Source organism: Colobus angolensis, unplaced genomic scaffold (assembly GCF_000951035.1).
Source record: "Colobus angolensis palliatus isolate OR3802 unplaced genomic scaffold, Cang.pa_1.0 Scaffold10, whole genome shotgun sequence".
In the NCBI taxonomy this organism is placed as follows: domain Eukaryota; kingdom Metazoa; phylum Chordata; class Mammalia; order Primates; family Cercopithecidae; genus Colobus; species Colobus angolensis.
Genome location: NW_012110919.1, coordinates 6,111,347 through 6,131,201, shown reverse-complemented (window position 1 = coordinate 6,131,201; position 19,855 = coordinate 6,111,347). Strand labels below are relative to the sequence as shown.

Below are 19,855 nucleotides of genomic sequence, written 5' to 3'. Positions count from 1 at the left end.
TGGCCGGATCTCAGCTCACTGCAAGCTCCGCCTCCCGGGTTCACGCCATTCTCCTGCCTCAGCCTCCCGAGTAGCTGGGATTACAGGCATGCACCCACCACCCCGGCTAATTTTGTATTTTTAGTACAGACGGGGTTTCTCCATGTTGGTCAGGCTGGTCTCGAACTCCCAACCTCAGGTGATTCATCCACCTCAGCCTCCCAAAGTGCTGGGATTACAGGTTTGAGCCACCACAGCCGACCGTTTGCTTATTTTTTAGTGGACAGTGGTATTAGAAATGAAGATATGAATGTCAGCTGTGCTCATCATTATTGGAATGTCAGTGCTCCCAGGCCTTCTCAGTGGACAAGCTAGGGAACAACAGGTGTAATGATTGTGTGTCCCCACCAGTACCACTGACAGCAGTCCAACACTACAGGTTACACTCTAGTTTTCTCCCTCTCCACATGTATAGCTGGTTTTTTTCTTAATATAGTTATTTTTTCAATTCCACTGTGTGTGACTAAGTTCCTATTGCTGCCCTCTCATCCCCCTCCCCCACCGAACTTCCTCCTTACCCCAGTTTGCCTCCAGCCCCCAAACCAGCTTGCCACCCTCCCCTCTCCTTGTGTGGACAGGCTCTTTTCCCCCACAAAGCTCTGACACATCCTGCTGGGCTACCGCAGCATTCTCCTCACATACCAAGTGCAGATGTCTACATTCCTCGGGCCCACTTAATGACTTTTGCACTCTGATTTACATTTTTACAGCATCTCTGTGGTTGCTATGAAGAATAAAGGAAGGGGGCAAGGCAAGTGTGGAAGCAGGCTAATCGCTTAAGAAGCTGTTGTAAGTCATGATCTAGACTGTTGATGGGGTTGGACTAGGGTGCTAGTGACGCAGGTTGGGAGGTTTGGGGTTGTATTAGTTGTCTATTACTGTGGAACAAGTTATCCCAAACTTAGCTTAAGACAGTAAATATTATCTCACAGCAATTTGAGTGTAGCTTAGCTGGGTGCCTCAGGCTCAGGGTCTCACAAGTTTACAATTGAGATCTTGTCTGAGGCTGCTGTGCTCTCAAGGTTTGGCTTGGGAAGGACCCACTGCCACACTTACTCACGTGGCTGTAGACAGACCTCAGAAGATTTGCTTCCCAGCTCACTCAGTAGACCTCTACACAGACCACCCACCTCATGACATGGCGCCTGGCTTCCCCAGACCAAGGTGGACGGCACAGTCTTTTTAAACCTCATCTAGGAAGTGACATCCCATACTTCAGCTGTCTGTTTTTTAGTAGCAAGTCATTCATTCCACCCACACTTAAGAAGAGGGTATTAAACAAGGGTGTGAATACCAGGAGGCGGCAATCACTGGAGGCCCTCTTAGAGGGTGCCAAGTAAGATGGGGTCCGCAGGATTTGCTGATGGATTGGCTTTTGAAAGAAAAACCAGTCAGGGATGACTTCAGGATTTTTCACCTGAACTACTAGAGGTACAGTTACTGGATAGGGAAGAGTGGAGTAGGGGGAGCAGGTTTAGAAGAGGTAGTCTACGTTACGTATGAGAAGCTTGATAGATGACCACGTGAGAAGGTGAGTAGACAGTTGAAAGCTAGCCTGTTGGTTAGGATAGAGATTGGTGCTGGAGATAGGATTTTGGTTTGATTTTATCTAGTGTAGTATTCAACTTAACTTTATAAATTAAGGTTTAGGAGAATATGACCTTCAGTTAAATGCCTAGCTCTGTTATCCTGGAAACCAGATAAAATTGTATTAACAGTATTGCAACATAAAATCGACCTCTGTTTGGGAAATTGCATCTGGATTGAGAGGAAATAGAAATGCCTGGTGAGTGCTGCTGCTCTTAGAACTGGCATGACCCTGTGCGAAAGGGAATCCTAAAGTATACCTTTGGAGTTATTAGAGACGTTGGCTTTGGTGGAGCATAAAGCTTTGAAGTTAAGGCAGCTCCTGCACCTGCCTCATGTTGCTCTCATCTCCCTCGAGCCTGTGCTGCATCATCTCGGGAGTTAAAGAAAATAGCTTCTGGGCCGGGCGCGGTGGCTCACACCTGTAACCCCAGCACTTTGGGAGGCCAAAGCAGGCGGATCACAAGGTCATGAGATTGAGACCATCCTGGCTAATACAGTGAAACCCCGTCTCCACTAAAACTACAAAAAAAAAAAAAAAATTAGCCGGGCATGGTGGTGGGCACCTGTAGTCCCAGCTAACTCAGGAGGCTGAGGCAGGAGAATGGCGTGAACCTGAGAGGCGGAGTTTGCAGTGAGCCGAGATTGTGCCACTGCACTCCAGCCTGGGCGACAGAGCAGAGACTCCGTCTCAAAAAAATAAAAATAAAAATTAGAAAAGCTTCTGGACAGCTGGGTGAGCTGTCACTTGCATGAATAACGGCACAGACTCCCAGGGAGAGGAACCTCTGATGCTGCCCGGCTGGCAAACTGTGATTCCTGTGCTCTGTCCTGAGTTCTCAGGTACCAAGTGTGATAGTCTTATGAGTCTGTTCAGTAGCTGCATAATCTCACCTAGGGAAAGATTTCCCTTAGAGACATTAGTGTTTTGGATAGAATTTTAGTCAGCTTCTCTGTTTCACTTAATGGTCTCTAATCTTATGGGAAACATTAGAAATCTTGTGGAAAAATGAGTTCATTTTATCTCTCTGGTCTAAAGGCCTTCACTTCTTTGAATCTGCCAGCCACCAGTAAAGACTGCTAAGTCCACCAGTACGAAAACAAAAGATGGTGGTGCAAACTTCTCAGATGGGCAGATGAGCTACACTTGCCTTGAAAATAAGAAACAGGGATTGCCTAGAACCTAACACAGTCTGCTTGCAAACTTGATTCATTCAACAAATATATATTGAGCACCCCCCATATGTCAGGCCTTGATGGATTTATATATTCACAGTGGTGAGTGAAATATGTATGGTCTTTGTTCTCTTGTAGTTTATAGGCATTTAATGAATACTAGTACTAATACTGTGTTCTAATTTAGTGTCTGGTTTTTTGTTTTGTTTTGTTTTTTTACAGTACCTTCATTTTCCTATGTGTTTTATTCTCTTATGGGATCAGCAACAAGATTTAATTTCTTCTTCAGCAATTTATATTTAATTTAATTCAGTAGAATACTCTGAAAGTATTTAAGTAGATAACAAGTAACATTTTATTTTATTCTGGGCAGGGTCTCACTCTGTCACCCAGGCTGGAGTTCAGTGGTACGATTTTGGTTTATTGCAGCCTTGACCCCCTGGGCTCAAGCCATCCTCTTGCCTCAGCCCCTGGAGTAGCTGGGACTATAGGCACAGGCCACCACGCCTGGCTACTTTTTGTATATATGTATATATGTATGTATGCATGTATTTTGTAGAGACAGGGTTTTGCCATGTTGCCCAGGCTGGTCTCAAACTCCTGGGCTCGAGCTATCCACCTGCCTTGGCTTCCCAAAGTGTTGACATTACAGGCGTGAACCACTGTGCCCAGCCCAAATACTATTCTATACTACTTTTTCTTTCTTGTTCTTGTCTTTATTTTGTTCAATACCACATTTATTGCCTTCAGTTTTATTCTGAAGTTATCTAATTGCCACCGTCTATACAGTAACACACAGAAGTCTTCATTTTCATTGTTATGGTAGTTAGCTTTTATATAGAATTAGTGTAGAAAAGTAGAAAGTTTGGGCTATTTCATGCACAGCTGTATAAAATTACTGTTTTCACTTGTATCGGAAGAAATGAAGATGTGCTTTTTTGTGGTTTGAAGTATTGGACCCTTGAAGTCCTTTGAACCAAGTTAAAAAAAACCAAAACAATACATGGCTTGGATAGATTTTTCTCTATTGCATGTATACCGTTTTCCCACTTGGTGGCACTTTCTGTTCATTTCTTAGTAACGTGTCTTTCTCTCTCAGCATAGTTACACTAGTCTCTCCTCATACATTGATTTTTCTTATTAAAATTAATTTACTGAAGTAATACATAAATACATCGTTTAAAAAATAGTAGTGTATAGTAAAGGATTTCTTTTTTTTTAACGGAAAATAATTTTATCCCTGAAAATTTTTCTGTGGCCAGGGAAAAATTAATAAATGGTTTTGTCCTTGAAAGGTTAATTTGTTTGAGATGCTTAACATCGTGATAGTCAGCTGTTTTTCATTTGGCACAATGTGTTCTAGAAGGCTTTGTAGAGAAATAGCATGGCAGGTGGGGGCCATTACATGGAGGTGATAGAGAAGAATCAAGGATGATTCATAGGTTTGGGGCCTGGGTGGTTGGTACCATAATGCTGGGACCATTCACTGAGATGGGAGGACTTGTAGAAGGGCAGGTTGTAGGGGTGGAGAATTAGAATCAGAACCTCTTTTTGAACATAGTAAGTGTGTGATACCTCTTGTGAAATCCACATGATTAGATATATATCAAGTAAACAGCTGGATATGCGAATTGAGCTTAGAACAATGGTCAAACCTGCCAAACCAGCAGAGAACAATGATAAGTAGCTAGCAAGGTAGGAGGAAAGGGAAGAAAGAGGAGTATTTCAGCAAGGGAAGCCTCGTATTGATTGTTGCCAAGAGGTTGAGGAAGATGATGACAGAAAAATGTTCGTGTGATTTGGCAATATGAAATTCATAAAATCTACATAGAATCTGTTCTTGAAAGAAATGAGGAGAGATCAGAAAAGTTTAAACATTCTAGCAAAGGAGAATGATCCACATAGCCCTGGTAGACATGCACTGTCAATATTGGACATTGTTCTATGAATCCTTTTTTTGGAGACAGGGTCTTGCTCTCACCCAGGCTGGAGTGCAATGGCATGATCTCAGCTCACTGCATCCTCCGCCTCCCAGGTTCAAGCAATTCTTGTGCCTCTGCCACCTGGGTAGCTGGAATTACAGGTGCCCACCACCACACCTGGCTAATTTTTGTTTTTTTGGTTTTGTTTTTTTTATAGGAGTGGGATTTCTCCATGTTAGCCAGGCTGGTCTCAAACTGCTGGCCTCATGTGATCCACCTGCCTCAGCCTTCCAAAGTACTGGGATTACAGGTGTAAGCCACTGCACCCAGCCCCTTTTAAAACTTTTCTGTGTAGTTGTGTTCATAACCATATTCCATCTTTCTTGCTTTTTTCCATCAATATTATAAGCAATTTTTCATGTTATTAAAACAGTTCTTATAGTCACCATTAACATATTTTTTCTGATTATAAGAATATGCAATTGCTATAGAAAATTTGGAAATCCAGAGAAATATTAATATGAGGTAGAAACAAAAATAAGCTCTGATTCTTTGGCAATACTGTTAACATTTTATTCACTGATTCAACAACTATTTGAGGGTCTGCTTTTGGGTAGAGAAAGAATGTTTTGGGAGTGTTTGTTTTAGAGGTGGGGTTTTGCCATATTGCCAAGGATGGAGTGCAGGAGCTATTCACAGGTGTAATCATAGCACACTACAGCCTTGAACTCCTGGGCTCAAGCATCCCCCTGCCTCAGCCTCCCGTGTAGCTGGGACTCCAGAGGAATGTTTTTTCAAGACCACAGTGTGTGAAAAACTGATTGTAGTTTATTGGTCACAACTTCTTTAGAAGAAAGCTTATTATTATAAAGAACAATATACATACACATTTCTCACATAATGTATGCAACATTTTCGGACTTGCTTCTCCCTCCCCTCACTTAATATGTCACAGACATTTTTCCTATGTCACTAAATACTGTGTCAATTCGAGTTTTTTAGTTTCTGTGGGGCTTTTGTATTTAGAAAGGATTGTTGGGCAATTTGGATTTAAAATTAATATACTATTTATTATAGTTGCAAATGTAAAAACCTAATTGTTTTTCATTCTTGAGGTTCAATTTATAAATAGGATAGAAAGATTAGTAAATTGAATTATTTTTTGCCTGAAAATAAAGAACAGTCATTTTCTCTTGTTCTTTGATGAATGTTTGGTAAACTCTAATGGAAAGGATTACATTGTCCTAAACAGTAATACCCATTTGCAAATTTAGTTAATACATCTCTTTAAGCATTTTAGGTCACATTTATAAATTGAACATATTTGATATTTGATATTTTTCAATTCTTCAAATCCCCAGTGTATAGGCAGATTAAGCTATCAAGCAAAATGTTCCTAAGCACTTAAATGACTCGTTTACTCAAGCCCGAAAGTTCAGTGTCATCCCCCAGTCTCATTTCTCTAATGTGCAGTCTATTAGCAAATTCATCCTGCTTTCGTTTCTGAGTATGTCCCATGTCTCATCACTGCCTCTGTGACTGTTACCCTAGTCCAAGGCACAATTTTCTCTTGCCTGGACATCTACAGTCACCTCCTAACTGGTTTGATAACATTCTTGCAGTACACTACTGTTCCCAACATGCTAAGTGATGAGAGTGCCTATTTTTAAATGTAAATCAGATCACATCAAGTCTCTGCTCAGAATGATCCAGTGACTTCCCATCACAGTGAGGGTAAAAACCCCAGCTCCTTCCATGGTCTGCAAGGCCTTGTGTGATCGCAGTCTGCATGCACTGTCCTAGTCACTGCCCTGTTGACTCTGACTTGGCCACATTGGCCTTCTTGCTTTTCCTTGAACAGTGAGCATACTCCCAACTCAGTCTCTGCACTAGCTTTTTCCCCAGATTTGGCATGGATCACACACCTTCACTTTATTCAAGTGCCAATCCAGTGGCTCTTCAGGTGATCTAGTCTATAAGAGCCCTGTTCCCTCTCATACTCCATACTCTTCCCCTGCTCTAGTTTTTTCCTTGGTGGCACTTACCTACCTCTGCTTAATGTTTTTTTTGTTTTTTGTTTTTTGTTTTTTTTTGAGACGGAGTCTCGCTCTGTCACCCAGGCTGGAGTGCTGTGGCCGGATCTCAGCTCACTGCAAGCTCCGCCTCCCGGGTTCACGCCATTCTCCTGCCTCAGCCTCCCGGGTAGCTGGGACTACAGGCGCCGCCACGTTGCCCGGCTAGTTTTTTGTAGTTTTTAGTAGAGACGATTGTATGTTTCCCCAAATACCATGTTAGAACAGTGCCTGCCACATAGTATTTCTTCAAAAAATATTTGTTGAATGAATGAATGTACATATAATATTTTACTTGAAACAAACATTATTTTTTGGGTATGATAATCAGTTTTCTTCACTTTAGCTGATTCAAAAATGGCATCTTCTGCTACTCCTTTATAGCTTGTTAATGAATTTGAAACTAGATTTACCTCGGAATTACACTGCAATTTCAACCTGTCCTTTTTAGTACTTTGACCCACTGAATCATTTGTTAAAGTTTTGTGAGATTTTTTGGGCGGGGGCGGAGGAGTGTTTTTTTTGTTTTGTTTTGTTTTTGTTTTTGTTTTTGTTTTTTTGAGACAAGGTCTTGCTCTGTCACCCAGGCCAAGTGTAGTGCCATGATCATAACTCACTGCAACCTCAAAATCCTGGGCTCAAGCCATCCTTCTGCCTCTGCCTCCTGAGTAGCTGGGAGTATAGGTGCATGCCACCACACCCAGCTGATGTTTTTGTTTTTGAGAGAGGAGGTGTCAAACTCCTAGCCTCAAGTGATCCTCCAGCCTTGGCCTCCCAAAGCACTGGGATTATATGTGATAGCCACTGTGCCTCGCCTGTTATAGTATTTTAAAATATTATTTCTCTAAATAAATTGCTAGCTGTCTATGGCTGATAATATTTTCTTCAAAGTAAGTCCTTCCTAATGTTTATTTTCTGCTCCAGAAAATCAGAATATTAGGAGACTGTGTTCTAAGAAACCACAAACTGCATAATTAGGTAGTTTCTCTTATGTTACAGAATGTTACTTTTCTTTATAACCGTTCTCTGTTAAAATGTGTTCATTATAAGCAGAAGACAAGATTGTTTCGATTTTTAAAACTCAGCTTTTATTTAACACATTTCACTGAGTATTCATTGCTTCATTTAATATTGATTCTAACATTTTACAAAGATGCCTTGTTGGAAAATTCCATATGTGGGATGTGGAAATAAACTGTGTATTACTCTTGGTGAATGAAGAACAGCTCAGCATGTTCATTACAGAAAATTCAAAAAATAACAAAAGAAATAAGAATAACCTGTTATCCCACCACTTGTAGAAGCCACTGCTATTAACATTTTGATATACATTCAACCTTCAGTATCTGTGGGTTCAGCATCCGTGGATTAAACCAACATTGGGTGGAAATTATATCAGAAAAAAGTTCACAAAGTTCCAAAAAGCCAGATTTGCTGAGTGCCAAGTATTATGTTGAATCCACATGAATGAAGTGATATGCAGACGTCGTATTAGGCTTTATAAGTAACCTGGAGATGATTTAAAGTATACAGGAGGTTGTGCCTAAATTATATGCAAATGCTACATTTGCATATCTACAAATGATCATTTGTGGATTTTGGCATCCACAAGGTGTCCTGGAATCAATCCCCCATAGATACTAGGGACAACTATTATTCTTACCTCCTCGTTTTCTATGCATATATATTCTTTTGTTTTGTTATTAATGTAATTGAGCTTTTTGAAGAAGTAGCCTGGGTTGACAAGTTATTTTAACTCTTGGCACCCTAGTTTTCTCACTTATTAAATTTGGATAATAATATTTACCACTTGAGTTGTTATAAGGATCAAATAGGTTAATATTTGTAAAGTGTATAGATTAGTGCCCATGACTTACAAGTGCTATATATAAGTATTAAATAAATTAGGCAAATAACCTGCTTTTAAAACTTATATATGGTGAACATTTTCTCAAGTCATAAAATATTCTCTTTTTTTCTTACAAATGGGATGCCCCCTTCCCCACCCCTCTCCCCATCCAGGCACCATCATGGCTTTCTGCAGCCTTGAACTCCTGGGCTCATGTGATCTCTGCCTCAGCCTCCCAAGTAGCTAGGACTACAGGTGCCTGTCACCATGCCTGGCTAATTTTTGCATTTTTTTGTAGACATGGGGTCTCATTATGTTGCCCAGGCTGGTCTTGAACTCATGGCCTCAAGCGATCTTCCCGCCTTGGCCTCCAGAAGTGCTAGGATTACAGGTGTGAGGCACCATACCTGGCCAAAATATTCTCTATAGCATAATTTTTAATAATGCCTTAGTTTTCCCATCATATGGATATGCCATGAGCTATTCCCTTTATTTTTGGTTTGTTCTTTCCATTCTTTCATTGTTATAAATAAAGCTCTGATAAATATCCTTGTACTTGAGTATCCATATTCTCATTTCCTTAAATGGAAATGGATCCACCAGGTGTATACATGTTTTATAAGTTTTTGATACCTGCTGCCAAATTGCCCTCTAGAAGGGCTATACCAATTTATATTCTCAGGATAAATGTATTCAATAGTATATGAGTATTGATTTCTCTTTAAGTTCACTGATTCTGGGTTTTTTAAATCTTTGCCAATTTAGCAAGTAAAAAATTTTACCTTGTTTTAATGAACATTGCCTTGATTAAACTTCATTGTTTGCTCCTATAATTTTTTTCTTTGTTGACATCTCTTAATATTTTTTATCAGTTTTCTATTGGATATTTGACTTTCTCTGATTTGTAATGATAGATGAACCTTTTTTCTGCCTATTACAAATATTTTCCCGTTTCTTTTAACCTTTAATCCTGTTTATAGTGTTTTAGCACATAGACATTTCAATTTTTGTTGTTGTTGTTTTTTTGAGGCGGAGTCTTGCTCTGTTGTTGCCCAGGCTGGAGTGCAGTGGTGCCATCTCATCTCACTGCAAGCTCTGCCTCCTGGGTTCACACCATTCTCCTGCCTCAGCCTCCTGAGTAGCTGGGACTACAGGTGCCCACCACCACGCCCAACTAATTTTTTTGTATTTTTAGTAGAGATGGGGTTTCACCATGTTAGCCAGGATGGTCTTGATCTCCTGACCTCGTGATCCGCCCGCCTCAGCCTCCCAAAGTGCTGGGATTACAGGCATGAGCCACTGTGCCCGGCTGACATTTCAATTTTTAAAAAGCTTAATTTTGGGGGTACGTAGTAGTTGTATATATTTATGGGGTGAGATGTTTTGATACAGGCATGCAATGTGTGATCATCACATCATGGAAAATGGGGTACCCATCCCTTTTGGACAAAAAAAGCATTTGTCCTTTGTGTTACATACAATCCAATTATACTCTTTTAGTTGTTTTAAAATGTACAATTAAATTATTATAGACTATAGTCATCATGTTGTGCTATCAAATACTAGGCCTTATTCGTTCTTTCTGACTTTTTTTTTTTATGCCCATTAACTATCCCCACCTCCTCCTCATCCCTAACCCAACCCCACTACCCTTCCCAGCCTCTAGCAATCATTCTTCTACTCTCTATCTCCATGAGTTCAATTGTTTTGATTTTTAGGTATTACAGATAAATGAGAACATGCAATGTTTGTCTTTCTGTACCTGGCTTATTTCACTTAACATAATGATCTCCGGTTCCATCCATGTTGTTACTAATGATAAGATGTTGTTCTTTTTTATGGCTGAATAGTACCCCATTGTATTAAGTATCACATTTTCTCTAAAGATCCATCTGTTGACAGACACTTAGGTTGCTTCCAAATTTTGGCTAGTGTGAACAATGCTGCAACAAACATGGAAGTGCAAAAGTCTCTTCACTATACTGATTTCCTTTCTTTTAGGTTATACCCAGCAGCAGGATTGCTGGATCATATGGTAGCCCAATTTTTAGTTTTTTGAGGAACTTCTAAACTGTTCTCCATAATGGTGGTACTAATTTACATTCCCACCAACAGTGTGTGAGAGTTCTCTTTTCGCCACATCTTCGCCAGCATTTATTATTGCCTGTCTTTTGTATAAAAGCCATTTTAACTGGGATGAGGTAATATCTCATTGTAGGTTTTTTTTTACTGCTCCTTGTGGACCAGAGCTACCCCATAGGCAGTGGGCCCAGAGTAGCCTCATTTTAAGTTTGATTTGCATTTATCTGATGATCAGTGATGTTGAACACTTTTTCATACGTCTGTTTGCCATTCGTTTGTCTTCTTTTGAGAAATGTCTATTCAAATCTTTTTCCCATTTTTTAATCAGATTATTAGATTTTTTCCTGTAGAGTTGTTTGAGCTCCTTATATAATCTGGTTAGTAATTTGCAAATATTTTCTCTCATTCTGTGGGTTGTCTCTTCACTTTGATGTTTATTTCCTTTGCTGTGCAGAAGCTTTTTACTTGATGTGATCTCATTTGCCCATTTTTTTCTCTGGTTGTCTGTGCTTGCAGGTTATTACTCAAGAAATTTTTACCCAGACCAATTTCCTGGAGAGTTTCCCCAATGTTTTCTTGTAGTGGTTTCATAGTTTAAGGTCTGAGATTTAAGTCTTTAATCCATTTTGATTTTATTTTTGTAAAATACAGCAAAAGATAGGAATCTAGTTTCGTTTTTCTGCATATGGATATCCAGTTTTCCCAGAAGAGACTGCCTTTTCCCCAGTGTATGTTTTCGGCACCTTTGGTGAAAATGCTGTTTTGATTAACATAGCTCTGTCATTTTTTTTTAACTCTTTTTTTTTTTTTTTTTTTTTTTTTGAGATGGAGTGTTGCTCTACTGTCCAGGCTGGAGTGCAGTGGCGCCATCTCAGCTCACTGCAATGTCCACCTCCTGGGTTCAAGCAATTCTCCTGCCTCAGCCTCCCGAGTAGCTGGGATTAGAGGCATGTGCCACCACACTCGCTGATTTTTGTATTTTTTAGTAGAGATGGGGTTTCACCATGTTGGCCAGGCTGATTTCAAACCCCTGACCTCAAGTGATCCACCCACCTCAGCCTCCTAAAGTGCTGGGATTATAGGCGTGAGCTACCACATCCGTTTGCTCTGTAGTATAATTTGAAGTCAGTGTAATGTAATTTCTCCAGTTTTGTTCTTTTTGCTTAGGACAGCTTTGGCTATTCTGGGTCTTTTGTGGTTCCATATATGTTTTAGGATTGGGTTGTATTTTTTTTTTTCCATTTCTGTGAAGGAAGTGATTGGTATTTTGATAGGGATTGCGCTAAATCTGCAGATCGCTTTGGGTAGTATGGACATTTTAACAATGTGGATTCTTCCAATCCATTAACTTGGAATATATTTCCCTTTTTTGGTGTCCTCTTCAATGTCTTTCATCAATGTTGTATACTTTTTTCAATTTTTACATAGTAAGATCTATCAGCTTTTTTCTTTTTACAGCTTTTTACCTTTGACATTAATTTTACAAGTGATCCTTCATATTCTATGAATATCAATATATTCTATGATTATAAATACTCATTTTGTATCTGAGATTATTATTTTTATGTATGTATGTATTTATTTATTTAGAAACAGAGTCTTGCTCTGTTGTTCAGGCTGGAGCGCAGTGCCAGGACATGTCTCACTGCAGCCTCTTTCCCAGGTTCATGCAATCCTCCCACCTCAGCTTCCTGAGTAGCTGGGACTACAGGTGCCACCATGCCTGGCTAAATTTTCAAAAATTATTTTGTCGAGATGGGGATCTCACTATGCTGCCCAGGCTGGTCTCAAACTCTTGACCTCAAGTGATCCTCCTGCTTTGGCCTCCCGTGGGATAAGAGGTGTGAGTGACTGTGCCTGGTCCTGAGCATTATTAATCTATCTGGAATCATTGATGACTTGGGAAATCTAACTTTTTTTTTCTTTTGTTTTGTTTGTTTATCTTTTTTTACACTCCTCTCAACTTATACCTTATGGTGTTTTTTTTGTTTCCCAACAAAATCATCCTAGCATAATTTGTTGAGAGGTTTTTACTTTCCTCAATGATTTGAAATGCCAGTTTCACCTTATATACATTTTAGTCTGTTTGGGGGTTTTTCTACTTTCTTATGGTACTTTTGTGTCAGTTGCCATAGCATTCTAATGTTTGAGACATTCATTTAATGTCTGATAATGCCAGTGCCAGCCTTTCTGATTGTTCTGAGTTTTCAAAATTTTCTTGGATAAACTTTAACTGAAGCTTACAATCATATTGTGAAACTCTAAGAAGAACCCCACTGGGATTTTCATTCAGATTGCACTTAATTAAATAATAGTTAGTGTGCTAACAGGGTTGGAATTGCCGTCTTATAATGAACCATGTTTGTTTTTTACATTTGTTAAATGTATCAATCCCATCCTGGGGCATTAGATGGATCTCAGGTTTTGTGGATACCATAATCCCAACCCAGTTCCATCTATTGATTGAAAGTTACATTTCTAATCAAAAGGTTCTTGACTGAACCATTAGGAGGCTGTGTTCAAGCCTCAGCTCTGTAACATACATCACGTGGGACCTTGGGAAAGTCATTGTAATCCTGTTTCCTAGACTTTAGAATAGTTTGATGAGTATGAAGTAAGTGAAAGAGCAGTATGTGTGAGAATATCTCATAAACTAAAGTGAGATGGAGTAATAGTTTTAGTATGATGAATATTTTTACTTCAAAAAACATTGTGGAGTTTTTCCTTAGTCTTTCATATTTATTTTTTGAAAAATTGAAAAATCTTTGGCATTTCTAGGCCAGGTGCGGTGGCTCACTTGTAATCCCAGCACTTTGGAAGGCTGAGGCAGGCAGATCCCTCAAGCCCAGGAGTTTGAGACCAACCTGGACAACATGGTGAAACCTCGTCTCTACTAAAAATACAAAAATTAGCCAGGTGTGGTGGCGTGTGCCTGTAATCGGGAGGCTGAATTGCTTCAACCCAGGAGGCAGAGGTTGCAGTGAGCCAAGATGTACCATTGTAATCCAGCCTGGGCTACAGAACGAGACTCTGTCTTAAAAAAATAAATAGAAATAAAAAATCTTTGGCATTTCTAGTCTCAGTGATACTAAGTGAAAATATCTGAAACATGTACAATATGGTCAGAAGCCAGCCTATAATCCCAGCACCTTGGGAAGTATAGAGAGGAGGATTGCTTGAGACCAGGAGTTTGAGAACAGCCTGCCTGGCAACATAAACACCCCATCTCTACAAAAAAAATATTTTGAGACGGAGTGTTGCTCTGTCACGCAGGCTGGAGCAGTGGCGCGATCTCGGCTCACTGCAAGCTCCGCCTCCCAGGTTCATGCCATTCTGCTGCCTCAGCCTCCCGAGTAGCTGGGACTACAGGCGCCCACCACCATGCCCGGCTAATTTTTTGTATTTTTAGTAGAGATGGGGTTCCACTGTGTTAGCCAGGATGGTCTCGATCTCCTGACCTCGTGATCCGTCCACCTCAGCCTCCCAAAGTGCTGGGATTACAGGCGTGAGCCACCGCACCCACCCTACAAAAAAATTTAAAATTAGCCAAGTGTGGTGTTGTGTACCTGTAGTCCTAGCTGCTTGGCAGGCTGAGGCAGGAAGATCACTTGAGCCCAGGAGTTTGAGGCTACAATGAGCTGGGATGACACCACTGCAGTCTTTGATTCCTTAACTTGATCATGTATGTTATCCAGGAAGAAAGAGTCAAAGCAGTATTGTGTATTTCAAAGTAGCTAGAAAAGAGGACATGAATTGCTTCCAACACAGAAATAACAAATACAGTGATGGAGATACCTCAGAGACCTGACATAATCAGCACACATTCTGTGCATGTAACAAAATGTCAAATGTACCCCCACAAATACATAAAATGCTATGTATCAATTAAGGAAAAAACCTGTCTGCATTGTTGTTGGCTGTTATTTGGTGATGTTTTATTTCTGGCAATTTTCTAAAAGAGAACCTTAAACTTGCTTATCTTTTGTTATTAATACAAAACACTCTTTAGAAGTGTTTTCATTTGCAATGTTTTTTTAAAAATGTATTTTATATTGTCTGTATGTTTTTATTTGTTAAATTTCCTTTCAGGCTATTTTAGTTTTTCTTCACAAATAAATCCCTCTGTTTTCCACTTTGAGTGGCTCACATCCTCATACTGAGGGGCTGTGTAAGTGAAGCAGCATGTTTTTAAAGAAGGAGAAAATCTCCCTCTCTTGTTCTTAGACACACTTTTTCTTCTTATACAACTCAAAATAGGATTAACCATTTATGGGATTTGTTTCTGTTGGAGTTGTGTTGCAAGTTTAAGCTTCACTCCCAAAAGTTAAAATATTTTTTTTCGATAGGGGAGATTACAGTAATTATGATTTAATATCTTTGTTTTCCATTTATTTTGATATAACTTCAGTATATTTGAGTACTGAGTTTTCCCCCAATGTAATATTTTTTCACTGTAAATTGTCTTCTCTTTTGTATTTGTAATCTTTTTCCTTTCTCCTAGTCTCTTTATTTGCAGTCTCACTGACTTTATCAAGTATATAAAATTGTATATTTTGTCCTTTAATAACTGGGATATAAAATTAAAGTGAGTCTAATGCCAACTATAACACAGTTTTCTAAACAGTGCAGTTAGTATGTTGGCTTATTTGCTTATTTATTTATTTTGAGATAAGAGTCTCACTCTGCGGCACAGGCTGGAGTGCAGTGGCAAGATCTCAGCTCACTGCAACCTCCGCCTCCCCAGCTCAAGCAATTCTCATGCCTCAGTCTCCCAGGTAGCTGGGATTACAGGTGCGTGCCACCACCCCTTGGCTGCTTTTTGTATTTTTAGTAGAGATGGGGTTTCGCCCATGTTGGCCAGGCTGGTCTTGAACTTCTGGCCTCCAGTGATCCGCCTGCCTCAGCCTCCCAAAGTGCTGGGATTACAGGCGTGAGCCACTGCACCTGGCCAAATTTTTAAAAATAACTTAAAAGTCAGTATCTCTGGCCAGGCGCAGTGGCTCACGCCTTAATCTCAGCACTTTGAGAGGCCGAGGCGGGTGAATCACTGGAGACCAGGAGTTCAAGACCAGCCTGAATAACATGGTGAAACCTCATCTCTACTAAAAATAAAAAAAATTAGCCCAGCATGGTGGCATGCGCCTGTAATCCCAGCTACTCAGGAGGCTGAGGCAGGAGAATCACTTGAGCCCAGGAGCCAAGATATCGCCACTGCACTCCAGCCTGCGCCACAGCGCAAGACTGTCTAAAAAAAAAAAAAGACCCAGCTAAGAGTCTGTTTTGCAAGTAAAACTCTCTGGTGTGGCAGTCTGAAAGATATGATTTATTTACCCCTTATTTAATAATAAAATAACAAGGGTTATATTTGCCTAGCAAACTACAAACATTTCCCTTTTTCTTATAATTCTTTATAAACTGCTATAATGGGTATAGTTAACTTTTTATTAATTCCCTGATTCTTGCATGTAGCCTTGCCAGGATAAATATTTTCAGATTTTGTGTATTGTGATAAAAATTATTTTTTACTTTTTTGGAGCATTTTCCATTTCTCCATGAGCTCTTCAGTTCCTCACTTAAGTATAGGCATAAGCTTGGGACTATGGTTCCTTAAATATCATTTTAACCTTCAGGAGTCTTGACAGCAATTTTTTGAATAAAATTTTTCTTTAGTTAAGCTGACTCAACGAGGTAAAAGTTAAATATTTCTGCTACGCCATAAGCTCACATAAAGCCCCTTGATAAGTGACAGCCTTGACTTTAACAGCTAATCCCTCTGAGTGGTTAGTGGAGCCTGGCTCACCACCATCATCTCACAAGGGCTTCAGCGCTCGTGTGCTCGTATGAATGGTTACAGTGTATTGGCCCAGGTCACTTTCACTAATCCCCAGCTTCCTTTAAAGGATGTAAGACAGACACTGACCTAGCTCGTACAGCTTTCTGCATTCTTCATTGTATAAGCTGATCATGAAACAATTATCTTTCAATATAAATATAGCAACTGTAATCATATTTTATCTGTATTCAGACTGGTTTTTAGCCAATTACCTATCTATATCTATCAATTACTGCTAGCAAATATTCTTAGGTTTACATAGCAACAAAAATGTTTCTCATTAGCTTTCGTTTTAGTTATTCCACTGAAACATCCTCCTCTTGTCCTTTTCTCTGCAGCTAGATAATCACCTTTTTCCCCCCCCCGGGCTACAGTTCTGTGACTGGCCTCTCATTTTTTTTTCCCCCCGAATAGGGTCGTCTCTGTCTTGTGAGCCCCAGGTCTTAGAGGCTGGGACAAATTCTCTCTTCCCTTATTTCCCATGTAAACCCCTCAGCTTAGCTTCCTGCTTGATCGAACTCTGTCCCACAAACTCTGATTCCTCCTTTCCCTGTCATTAGCAGCAGCATTGCTGGTCTCCTCCATTTCAACTCCAGGTATCCAGCTTTTAGATCTGATTTCTGGAACATATCCTCTTAAATTGTTAAGCACTTACGACTGAAATATTTGTGAATTGGGGGTCGATTTAACTTTTTTTTTAAGACAGGGTCTCACTATGTTGCAGGCTGGTCCTGAACTTCTGGCCTCAAGTGATCCTCCCACCTCATCCTCCCACCTCATCCTCCCAAAGTGCTGGGATTATAGACATGAGCCACTGTGCCTGACCCTGATTTAATCTTTTAATATAACAAGTTGCATATTCTCTAGTGTTTACACTGACATGCTTGAATTTACAATGCATCAGAGACTCTTCTCAGCAGGAGCCTCATGGGTTTTAAACTAGACCTTCATGAGCCAGAGTAACCTGAGCATACTGAAAATCCAGAATTGGCCTCTAGCACCTAATAGTGATACTGTATTTTTATCAATTCTAAAATAGATTTGCACATCTAAACTTAGGATGCATATTATAATCAGTAGTGTGCCATAATATATTTGGTAGCATCTTTCTTTCTTAGAGGTAGATAAAATAATGGCATGTTTGAAAATGGATAGTGTCAGATTTGATAAGATACAGTAATGGGCCGGGCATGGTGGCTCATACCTATAATCCCAGCACTTTGGGATGCTGAAGCAGGAAGATCCCTTGAGCTCAGAAGTTTGAGATCAGCCTGGGCAGCATAGTGAGATCCTATCTCTACAAAAATGTTCTAAAAGTTAGCCAGGCATGGTGGCATGCTCTTGTAGTGTCAGCTACGTAGGAGGCTGAGGTAGGAGGATCACATGAGCCCAGGAGCTCGAGGCTGCAATGAGCTATAATAGTGCTACTGCATTCCAGCATGGGTGACAGAGTGAGACCCTGTCTCCAAAAAAAGAAAGAAAATGAAGGAAGAAAATACGGTAATGAGAACAGTAGCTGACATTTGTTGAGTATCTGCCACACACAAGAATTTTTCTATGTGCTTTATGTATATTGTCTCCTTTTGTCTTTATACCATCCCTGAGGAGTAGGGATGTTCAGATGGAAAAAAACTAAGGCATAGAAGAATTCAGCTAGTAAGTGTTGGAGCTGAGGCTTGAACCCAAGCAACAACAAAAAATACCTTTTTAACCCTCCTTCCACTGTGCTGTACTGCCTCTTCATAACTGTTTGGATTTTTTCCCCTCTTCAAGGCATCGTTGGCTTCACAGTATGACTGATGATCCTCCAACAACAAAACCACTTACTGCTCGTAAATTCATTTGGACAAACCATAAATTCAACGTGAGTGGCACCCCAGAACAATATGTACCTTATTCCACCACTAGAAAGAAGATTCAGGAGTGGATCCCACCTTCAACACCTTACAAGTAAAGACAATGAAGAACAGTTGAAACATGCAAAATATGGAGCTTTTCATGTAATTACTCTTTTACTATTTACCATTCACTAGATTAAAACTGTGTGACTAAACAGTGTCTTTCGTGCCTTTTTGCCCTTCACTTTGTTGTTTTCCAGCTGCAAAATAGATGCTTCCAAACATGGTGATTGAAGTAGACTTGTATTGGGGTAGCTGCCTGGTTTACAGTTCCCTTTTCTGGAAACAGCCTCTGTGGTCCTGTTTGTACTTTGGGACCCTACCTTACTACCATAGCTCATTATATGGGAAGACCTAAGCCAAGCCACATTTTCTCATGGGAACTTGGAACTTGAATGGAGAGACACAAAGGCTGAAAGTCATCAGAACTGGGTGACTTTTATTGAAGCCCTCTAAGGAGGTTATCAGAGATACCCTATTTCCTGAGTCTGCTTCTTTAATGGTTCATTTTAAACTGTAAACTATCCTAGACTCTATTCCAATATATTCTTAGTTCTTTAAGCTAACTAGGGTCACAGATTCTTTTTGTTGCTTACCAATAAAAAAGTCTTTAATATCCGGATTGGTACCAGAGGTAGGCAAAAGACCTTCAAGGAAATGCGGGATCTTTGGAATTGGTTGTTGTGTCTGGTTAGGGTGAAAGGCCCACATCTGTCTGTATTCCAGATGGAAAGTTCGTGGCTCCAGTGATCAAGGAGCTTATCAGGCTGTTGCCTTTAGTCACCAGGATCCACGAGCCCCCTGAGAATAAGGCCCCTGGAGACTGGTAGCAGCCGCCATGGAACAATTTAATAGCGATGGAAAAAAATGCTAGGATTATGGAGTCAGGTGGTTGTTTCCAAGGGCATTGAATGACTTAAGAGAGAATAAACCTTGATTCTCAAATCTCAACTCAAGGCATGGAGTATGTGAAAGGAAAATAAATCTTGGGACCCCAAAATCACTAAGCCAAGAGAAAAGTCAAGCTGGGAACTATGTCAGGCAAACCTGACCCCCATTTTATCCCTAATTAAGATATTAATAGCTACAAAGATAAAAAGCTACGTATCGCCCTCCTTGAAATTCCTTGTGGACAAAGGACAGACAGAACTCAAAGTCATCTCTGAGGCTCACCGGAGATAAATGCGTATCTGATTGCTGCCTCTGCCCTATTGTTTATGTAAAAATCCAGATTTACTGAGCCAGACTAAGCTGTGTATTCAGTGGAAGGCTGCTTAAGAACTCAAAAGAATGCAACCTTTTGTCTCTTGTCTACTTATGACCTGGAAGCCCCTACCTCAGTCTCTTGTCTACTTATGACCTGGAAGCCCCTACCTCAGTCTCTTGTCTACTTATGA

The 19,855-nt window shown here is 40.1% G+C and overlaps 1 protein-coding gene across 2 annotated transcripts in view; it reads left to right on the top strand.

Annotated features, from left to right (window-relative positions):
- Positions 1–18,615, top strand: part of NDUFA12 (NADH dehydrogenase (ubiquinone) 1 alpha subcomplex, 12) — a 42,921-nt gene extending 24,306 nt beyond the window's left edge. The window contains exon 4 of one of the 2 annotated variants that reach the window (XM_011933994.1): positions 18,334–18,615. In XM_011933994.1, coding sequence (XP_011789384.1) covers positions 18,334–18,514 — 181 coding nt within the window. In that variant the 3' untranslated portion in view covers positions 18,515–18,615. The remainder of the gene's footprint in view (positions 1–18,333) is intronic. The other variant, XM_011934003.1, reaches the window with a different exon arrangement.
- Positions 18,616–19,855: the final 1,240 nt, after the last annotated feature.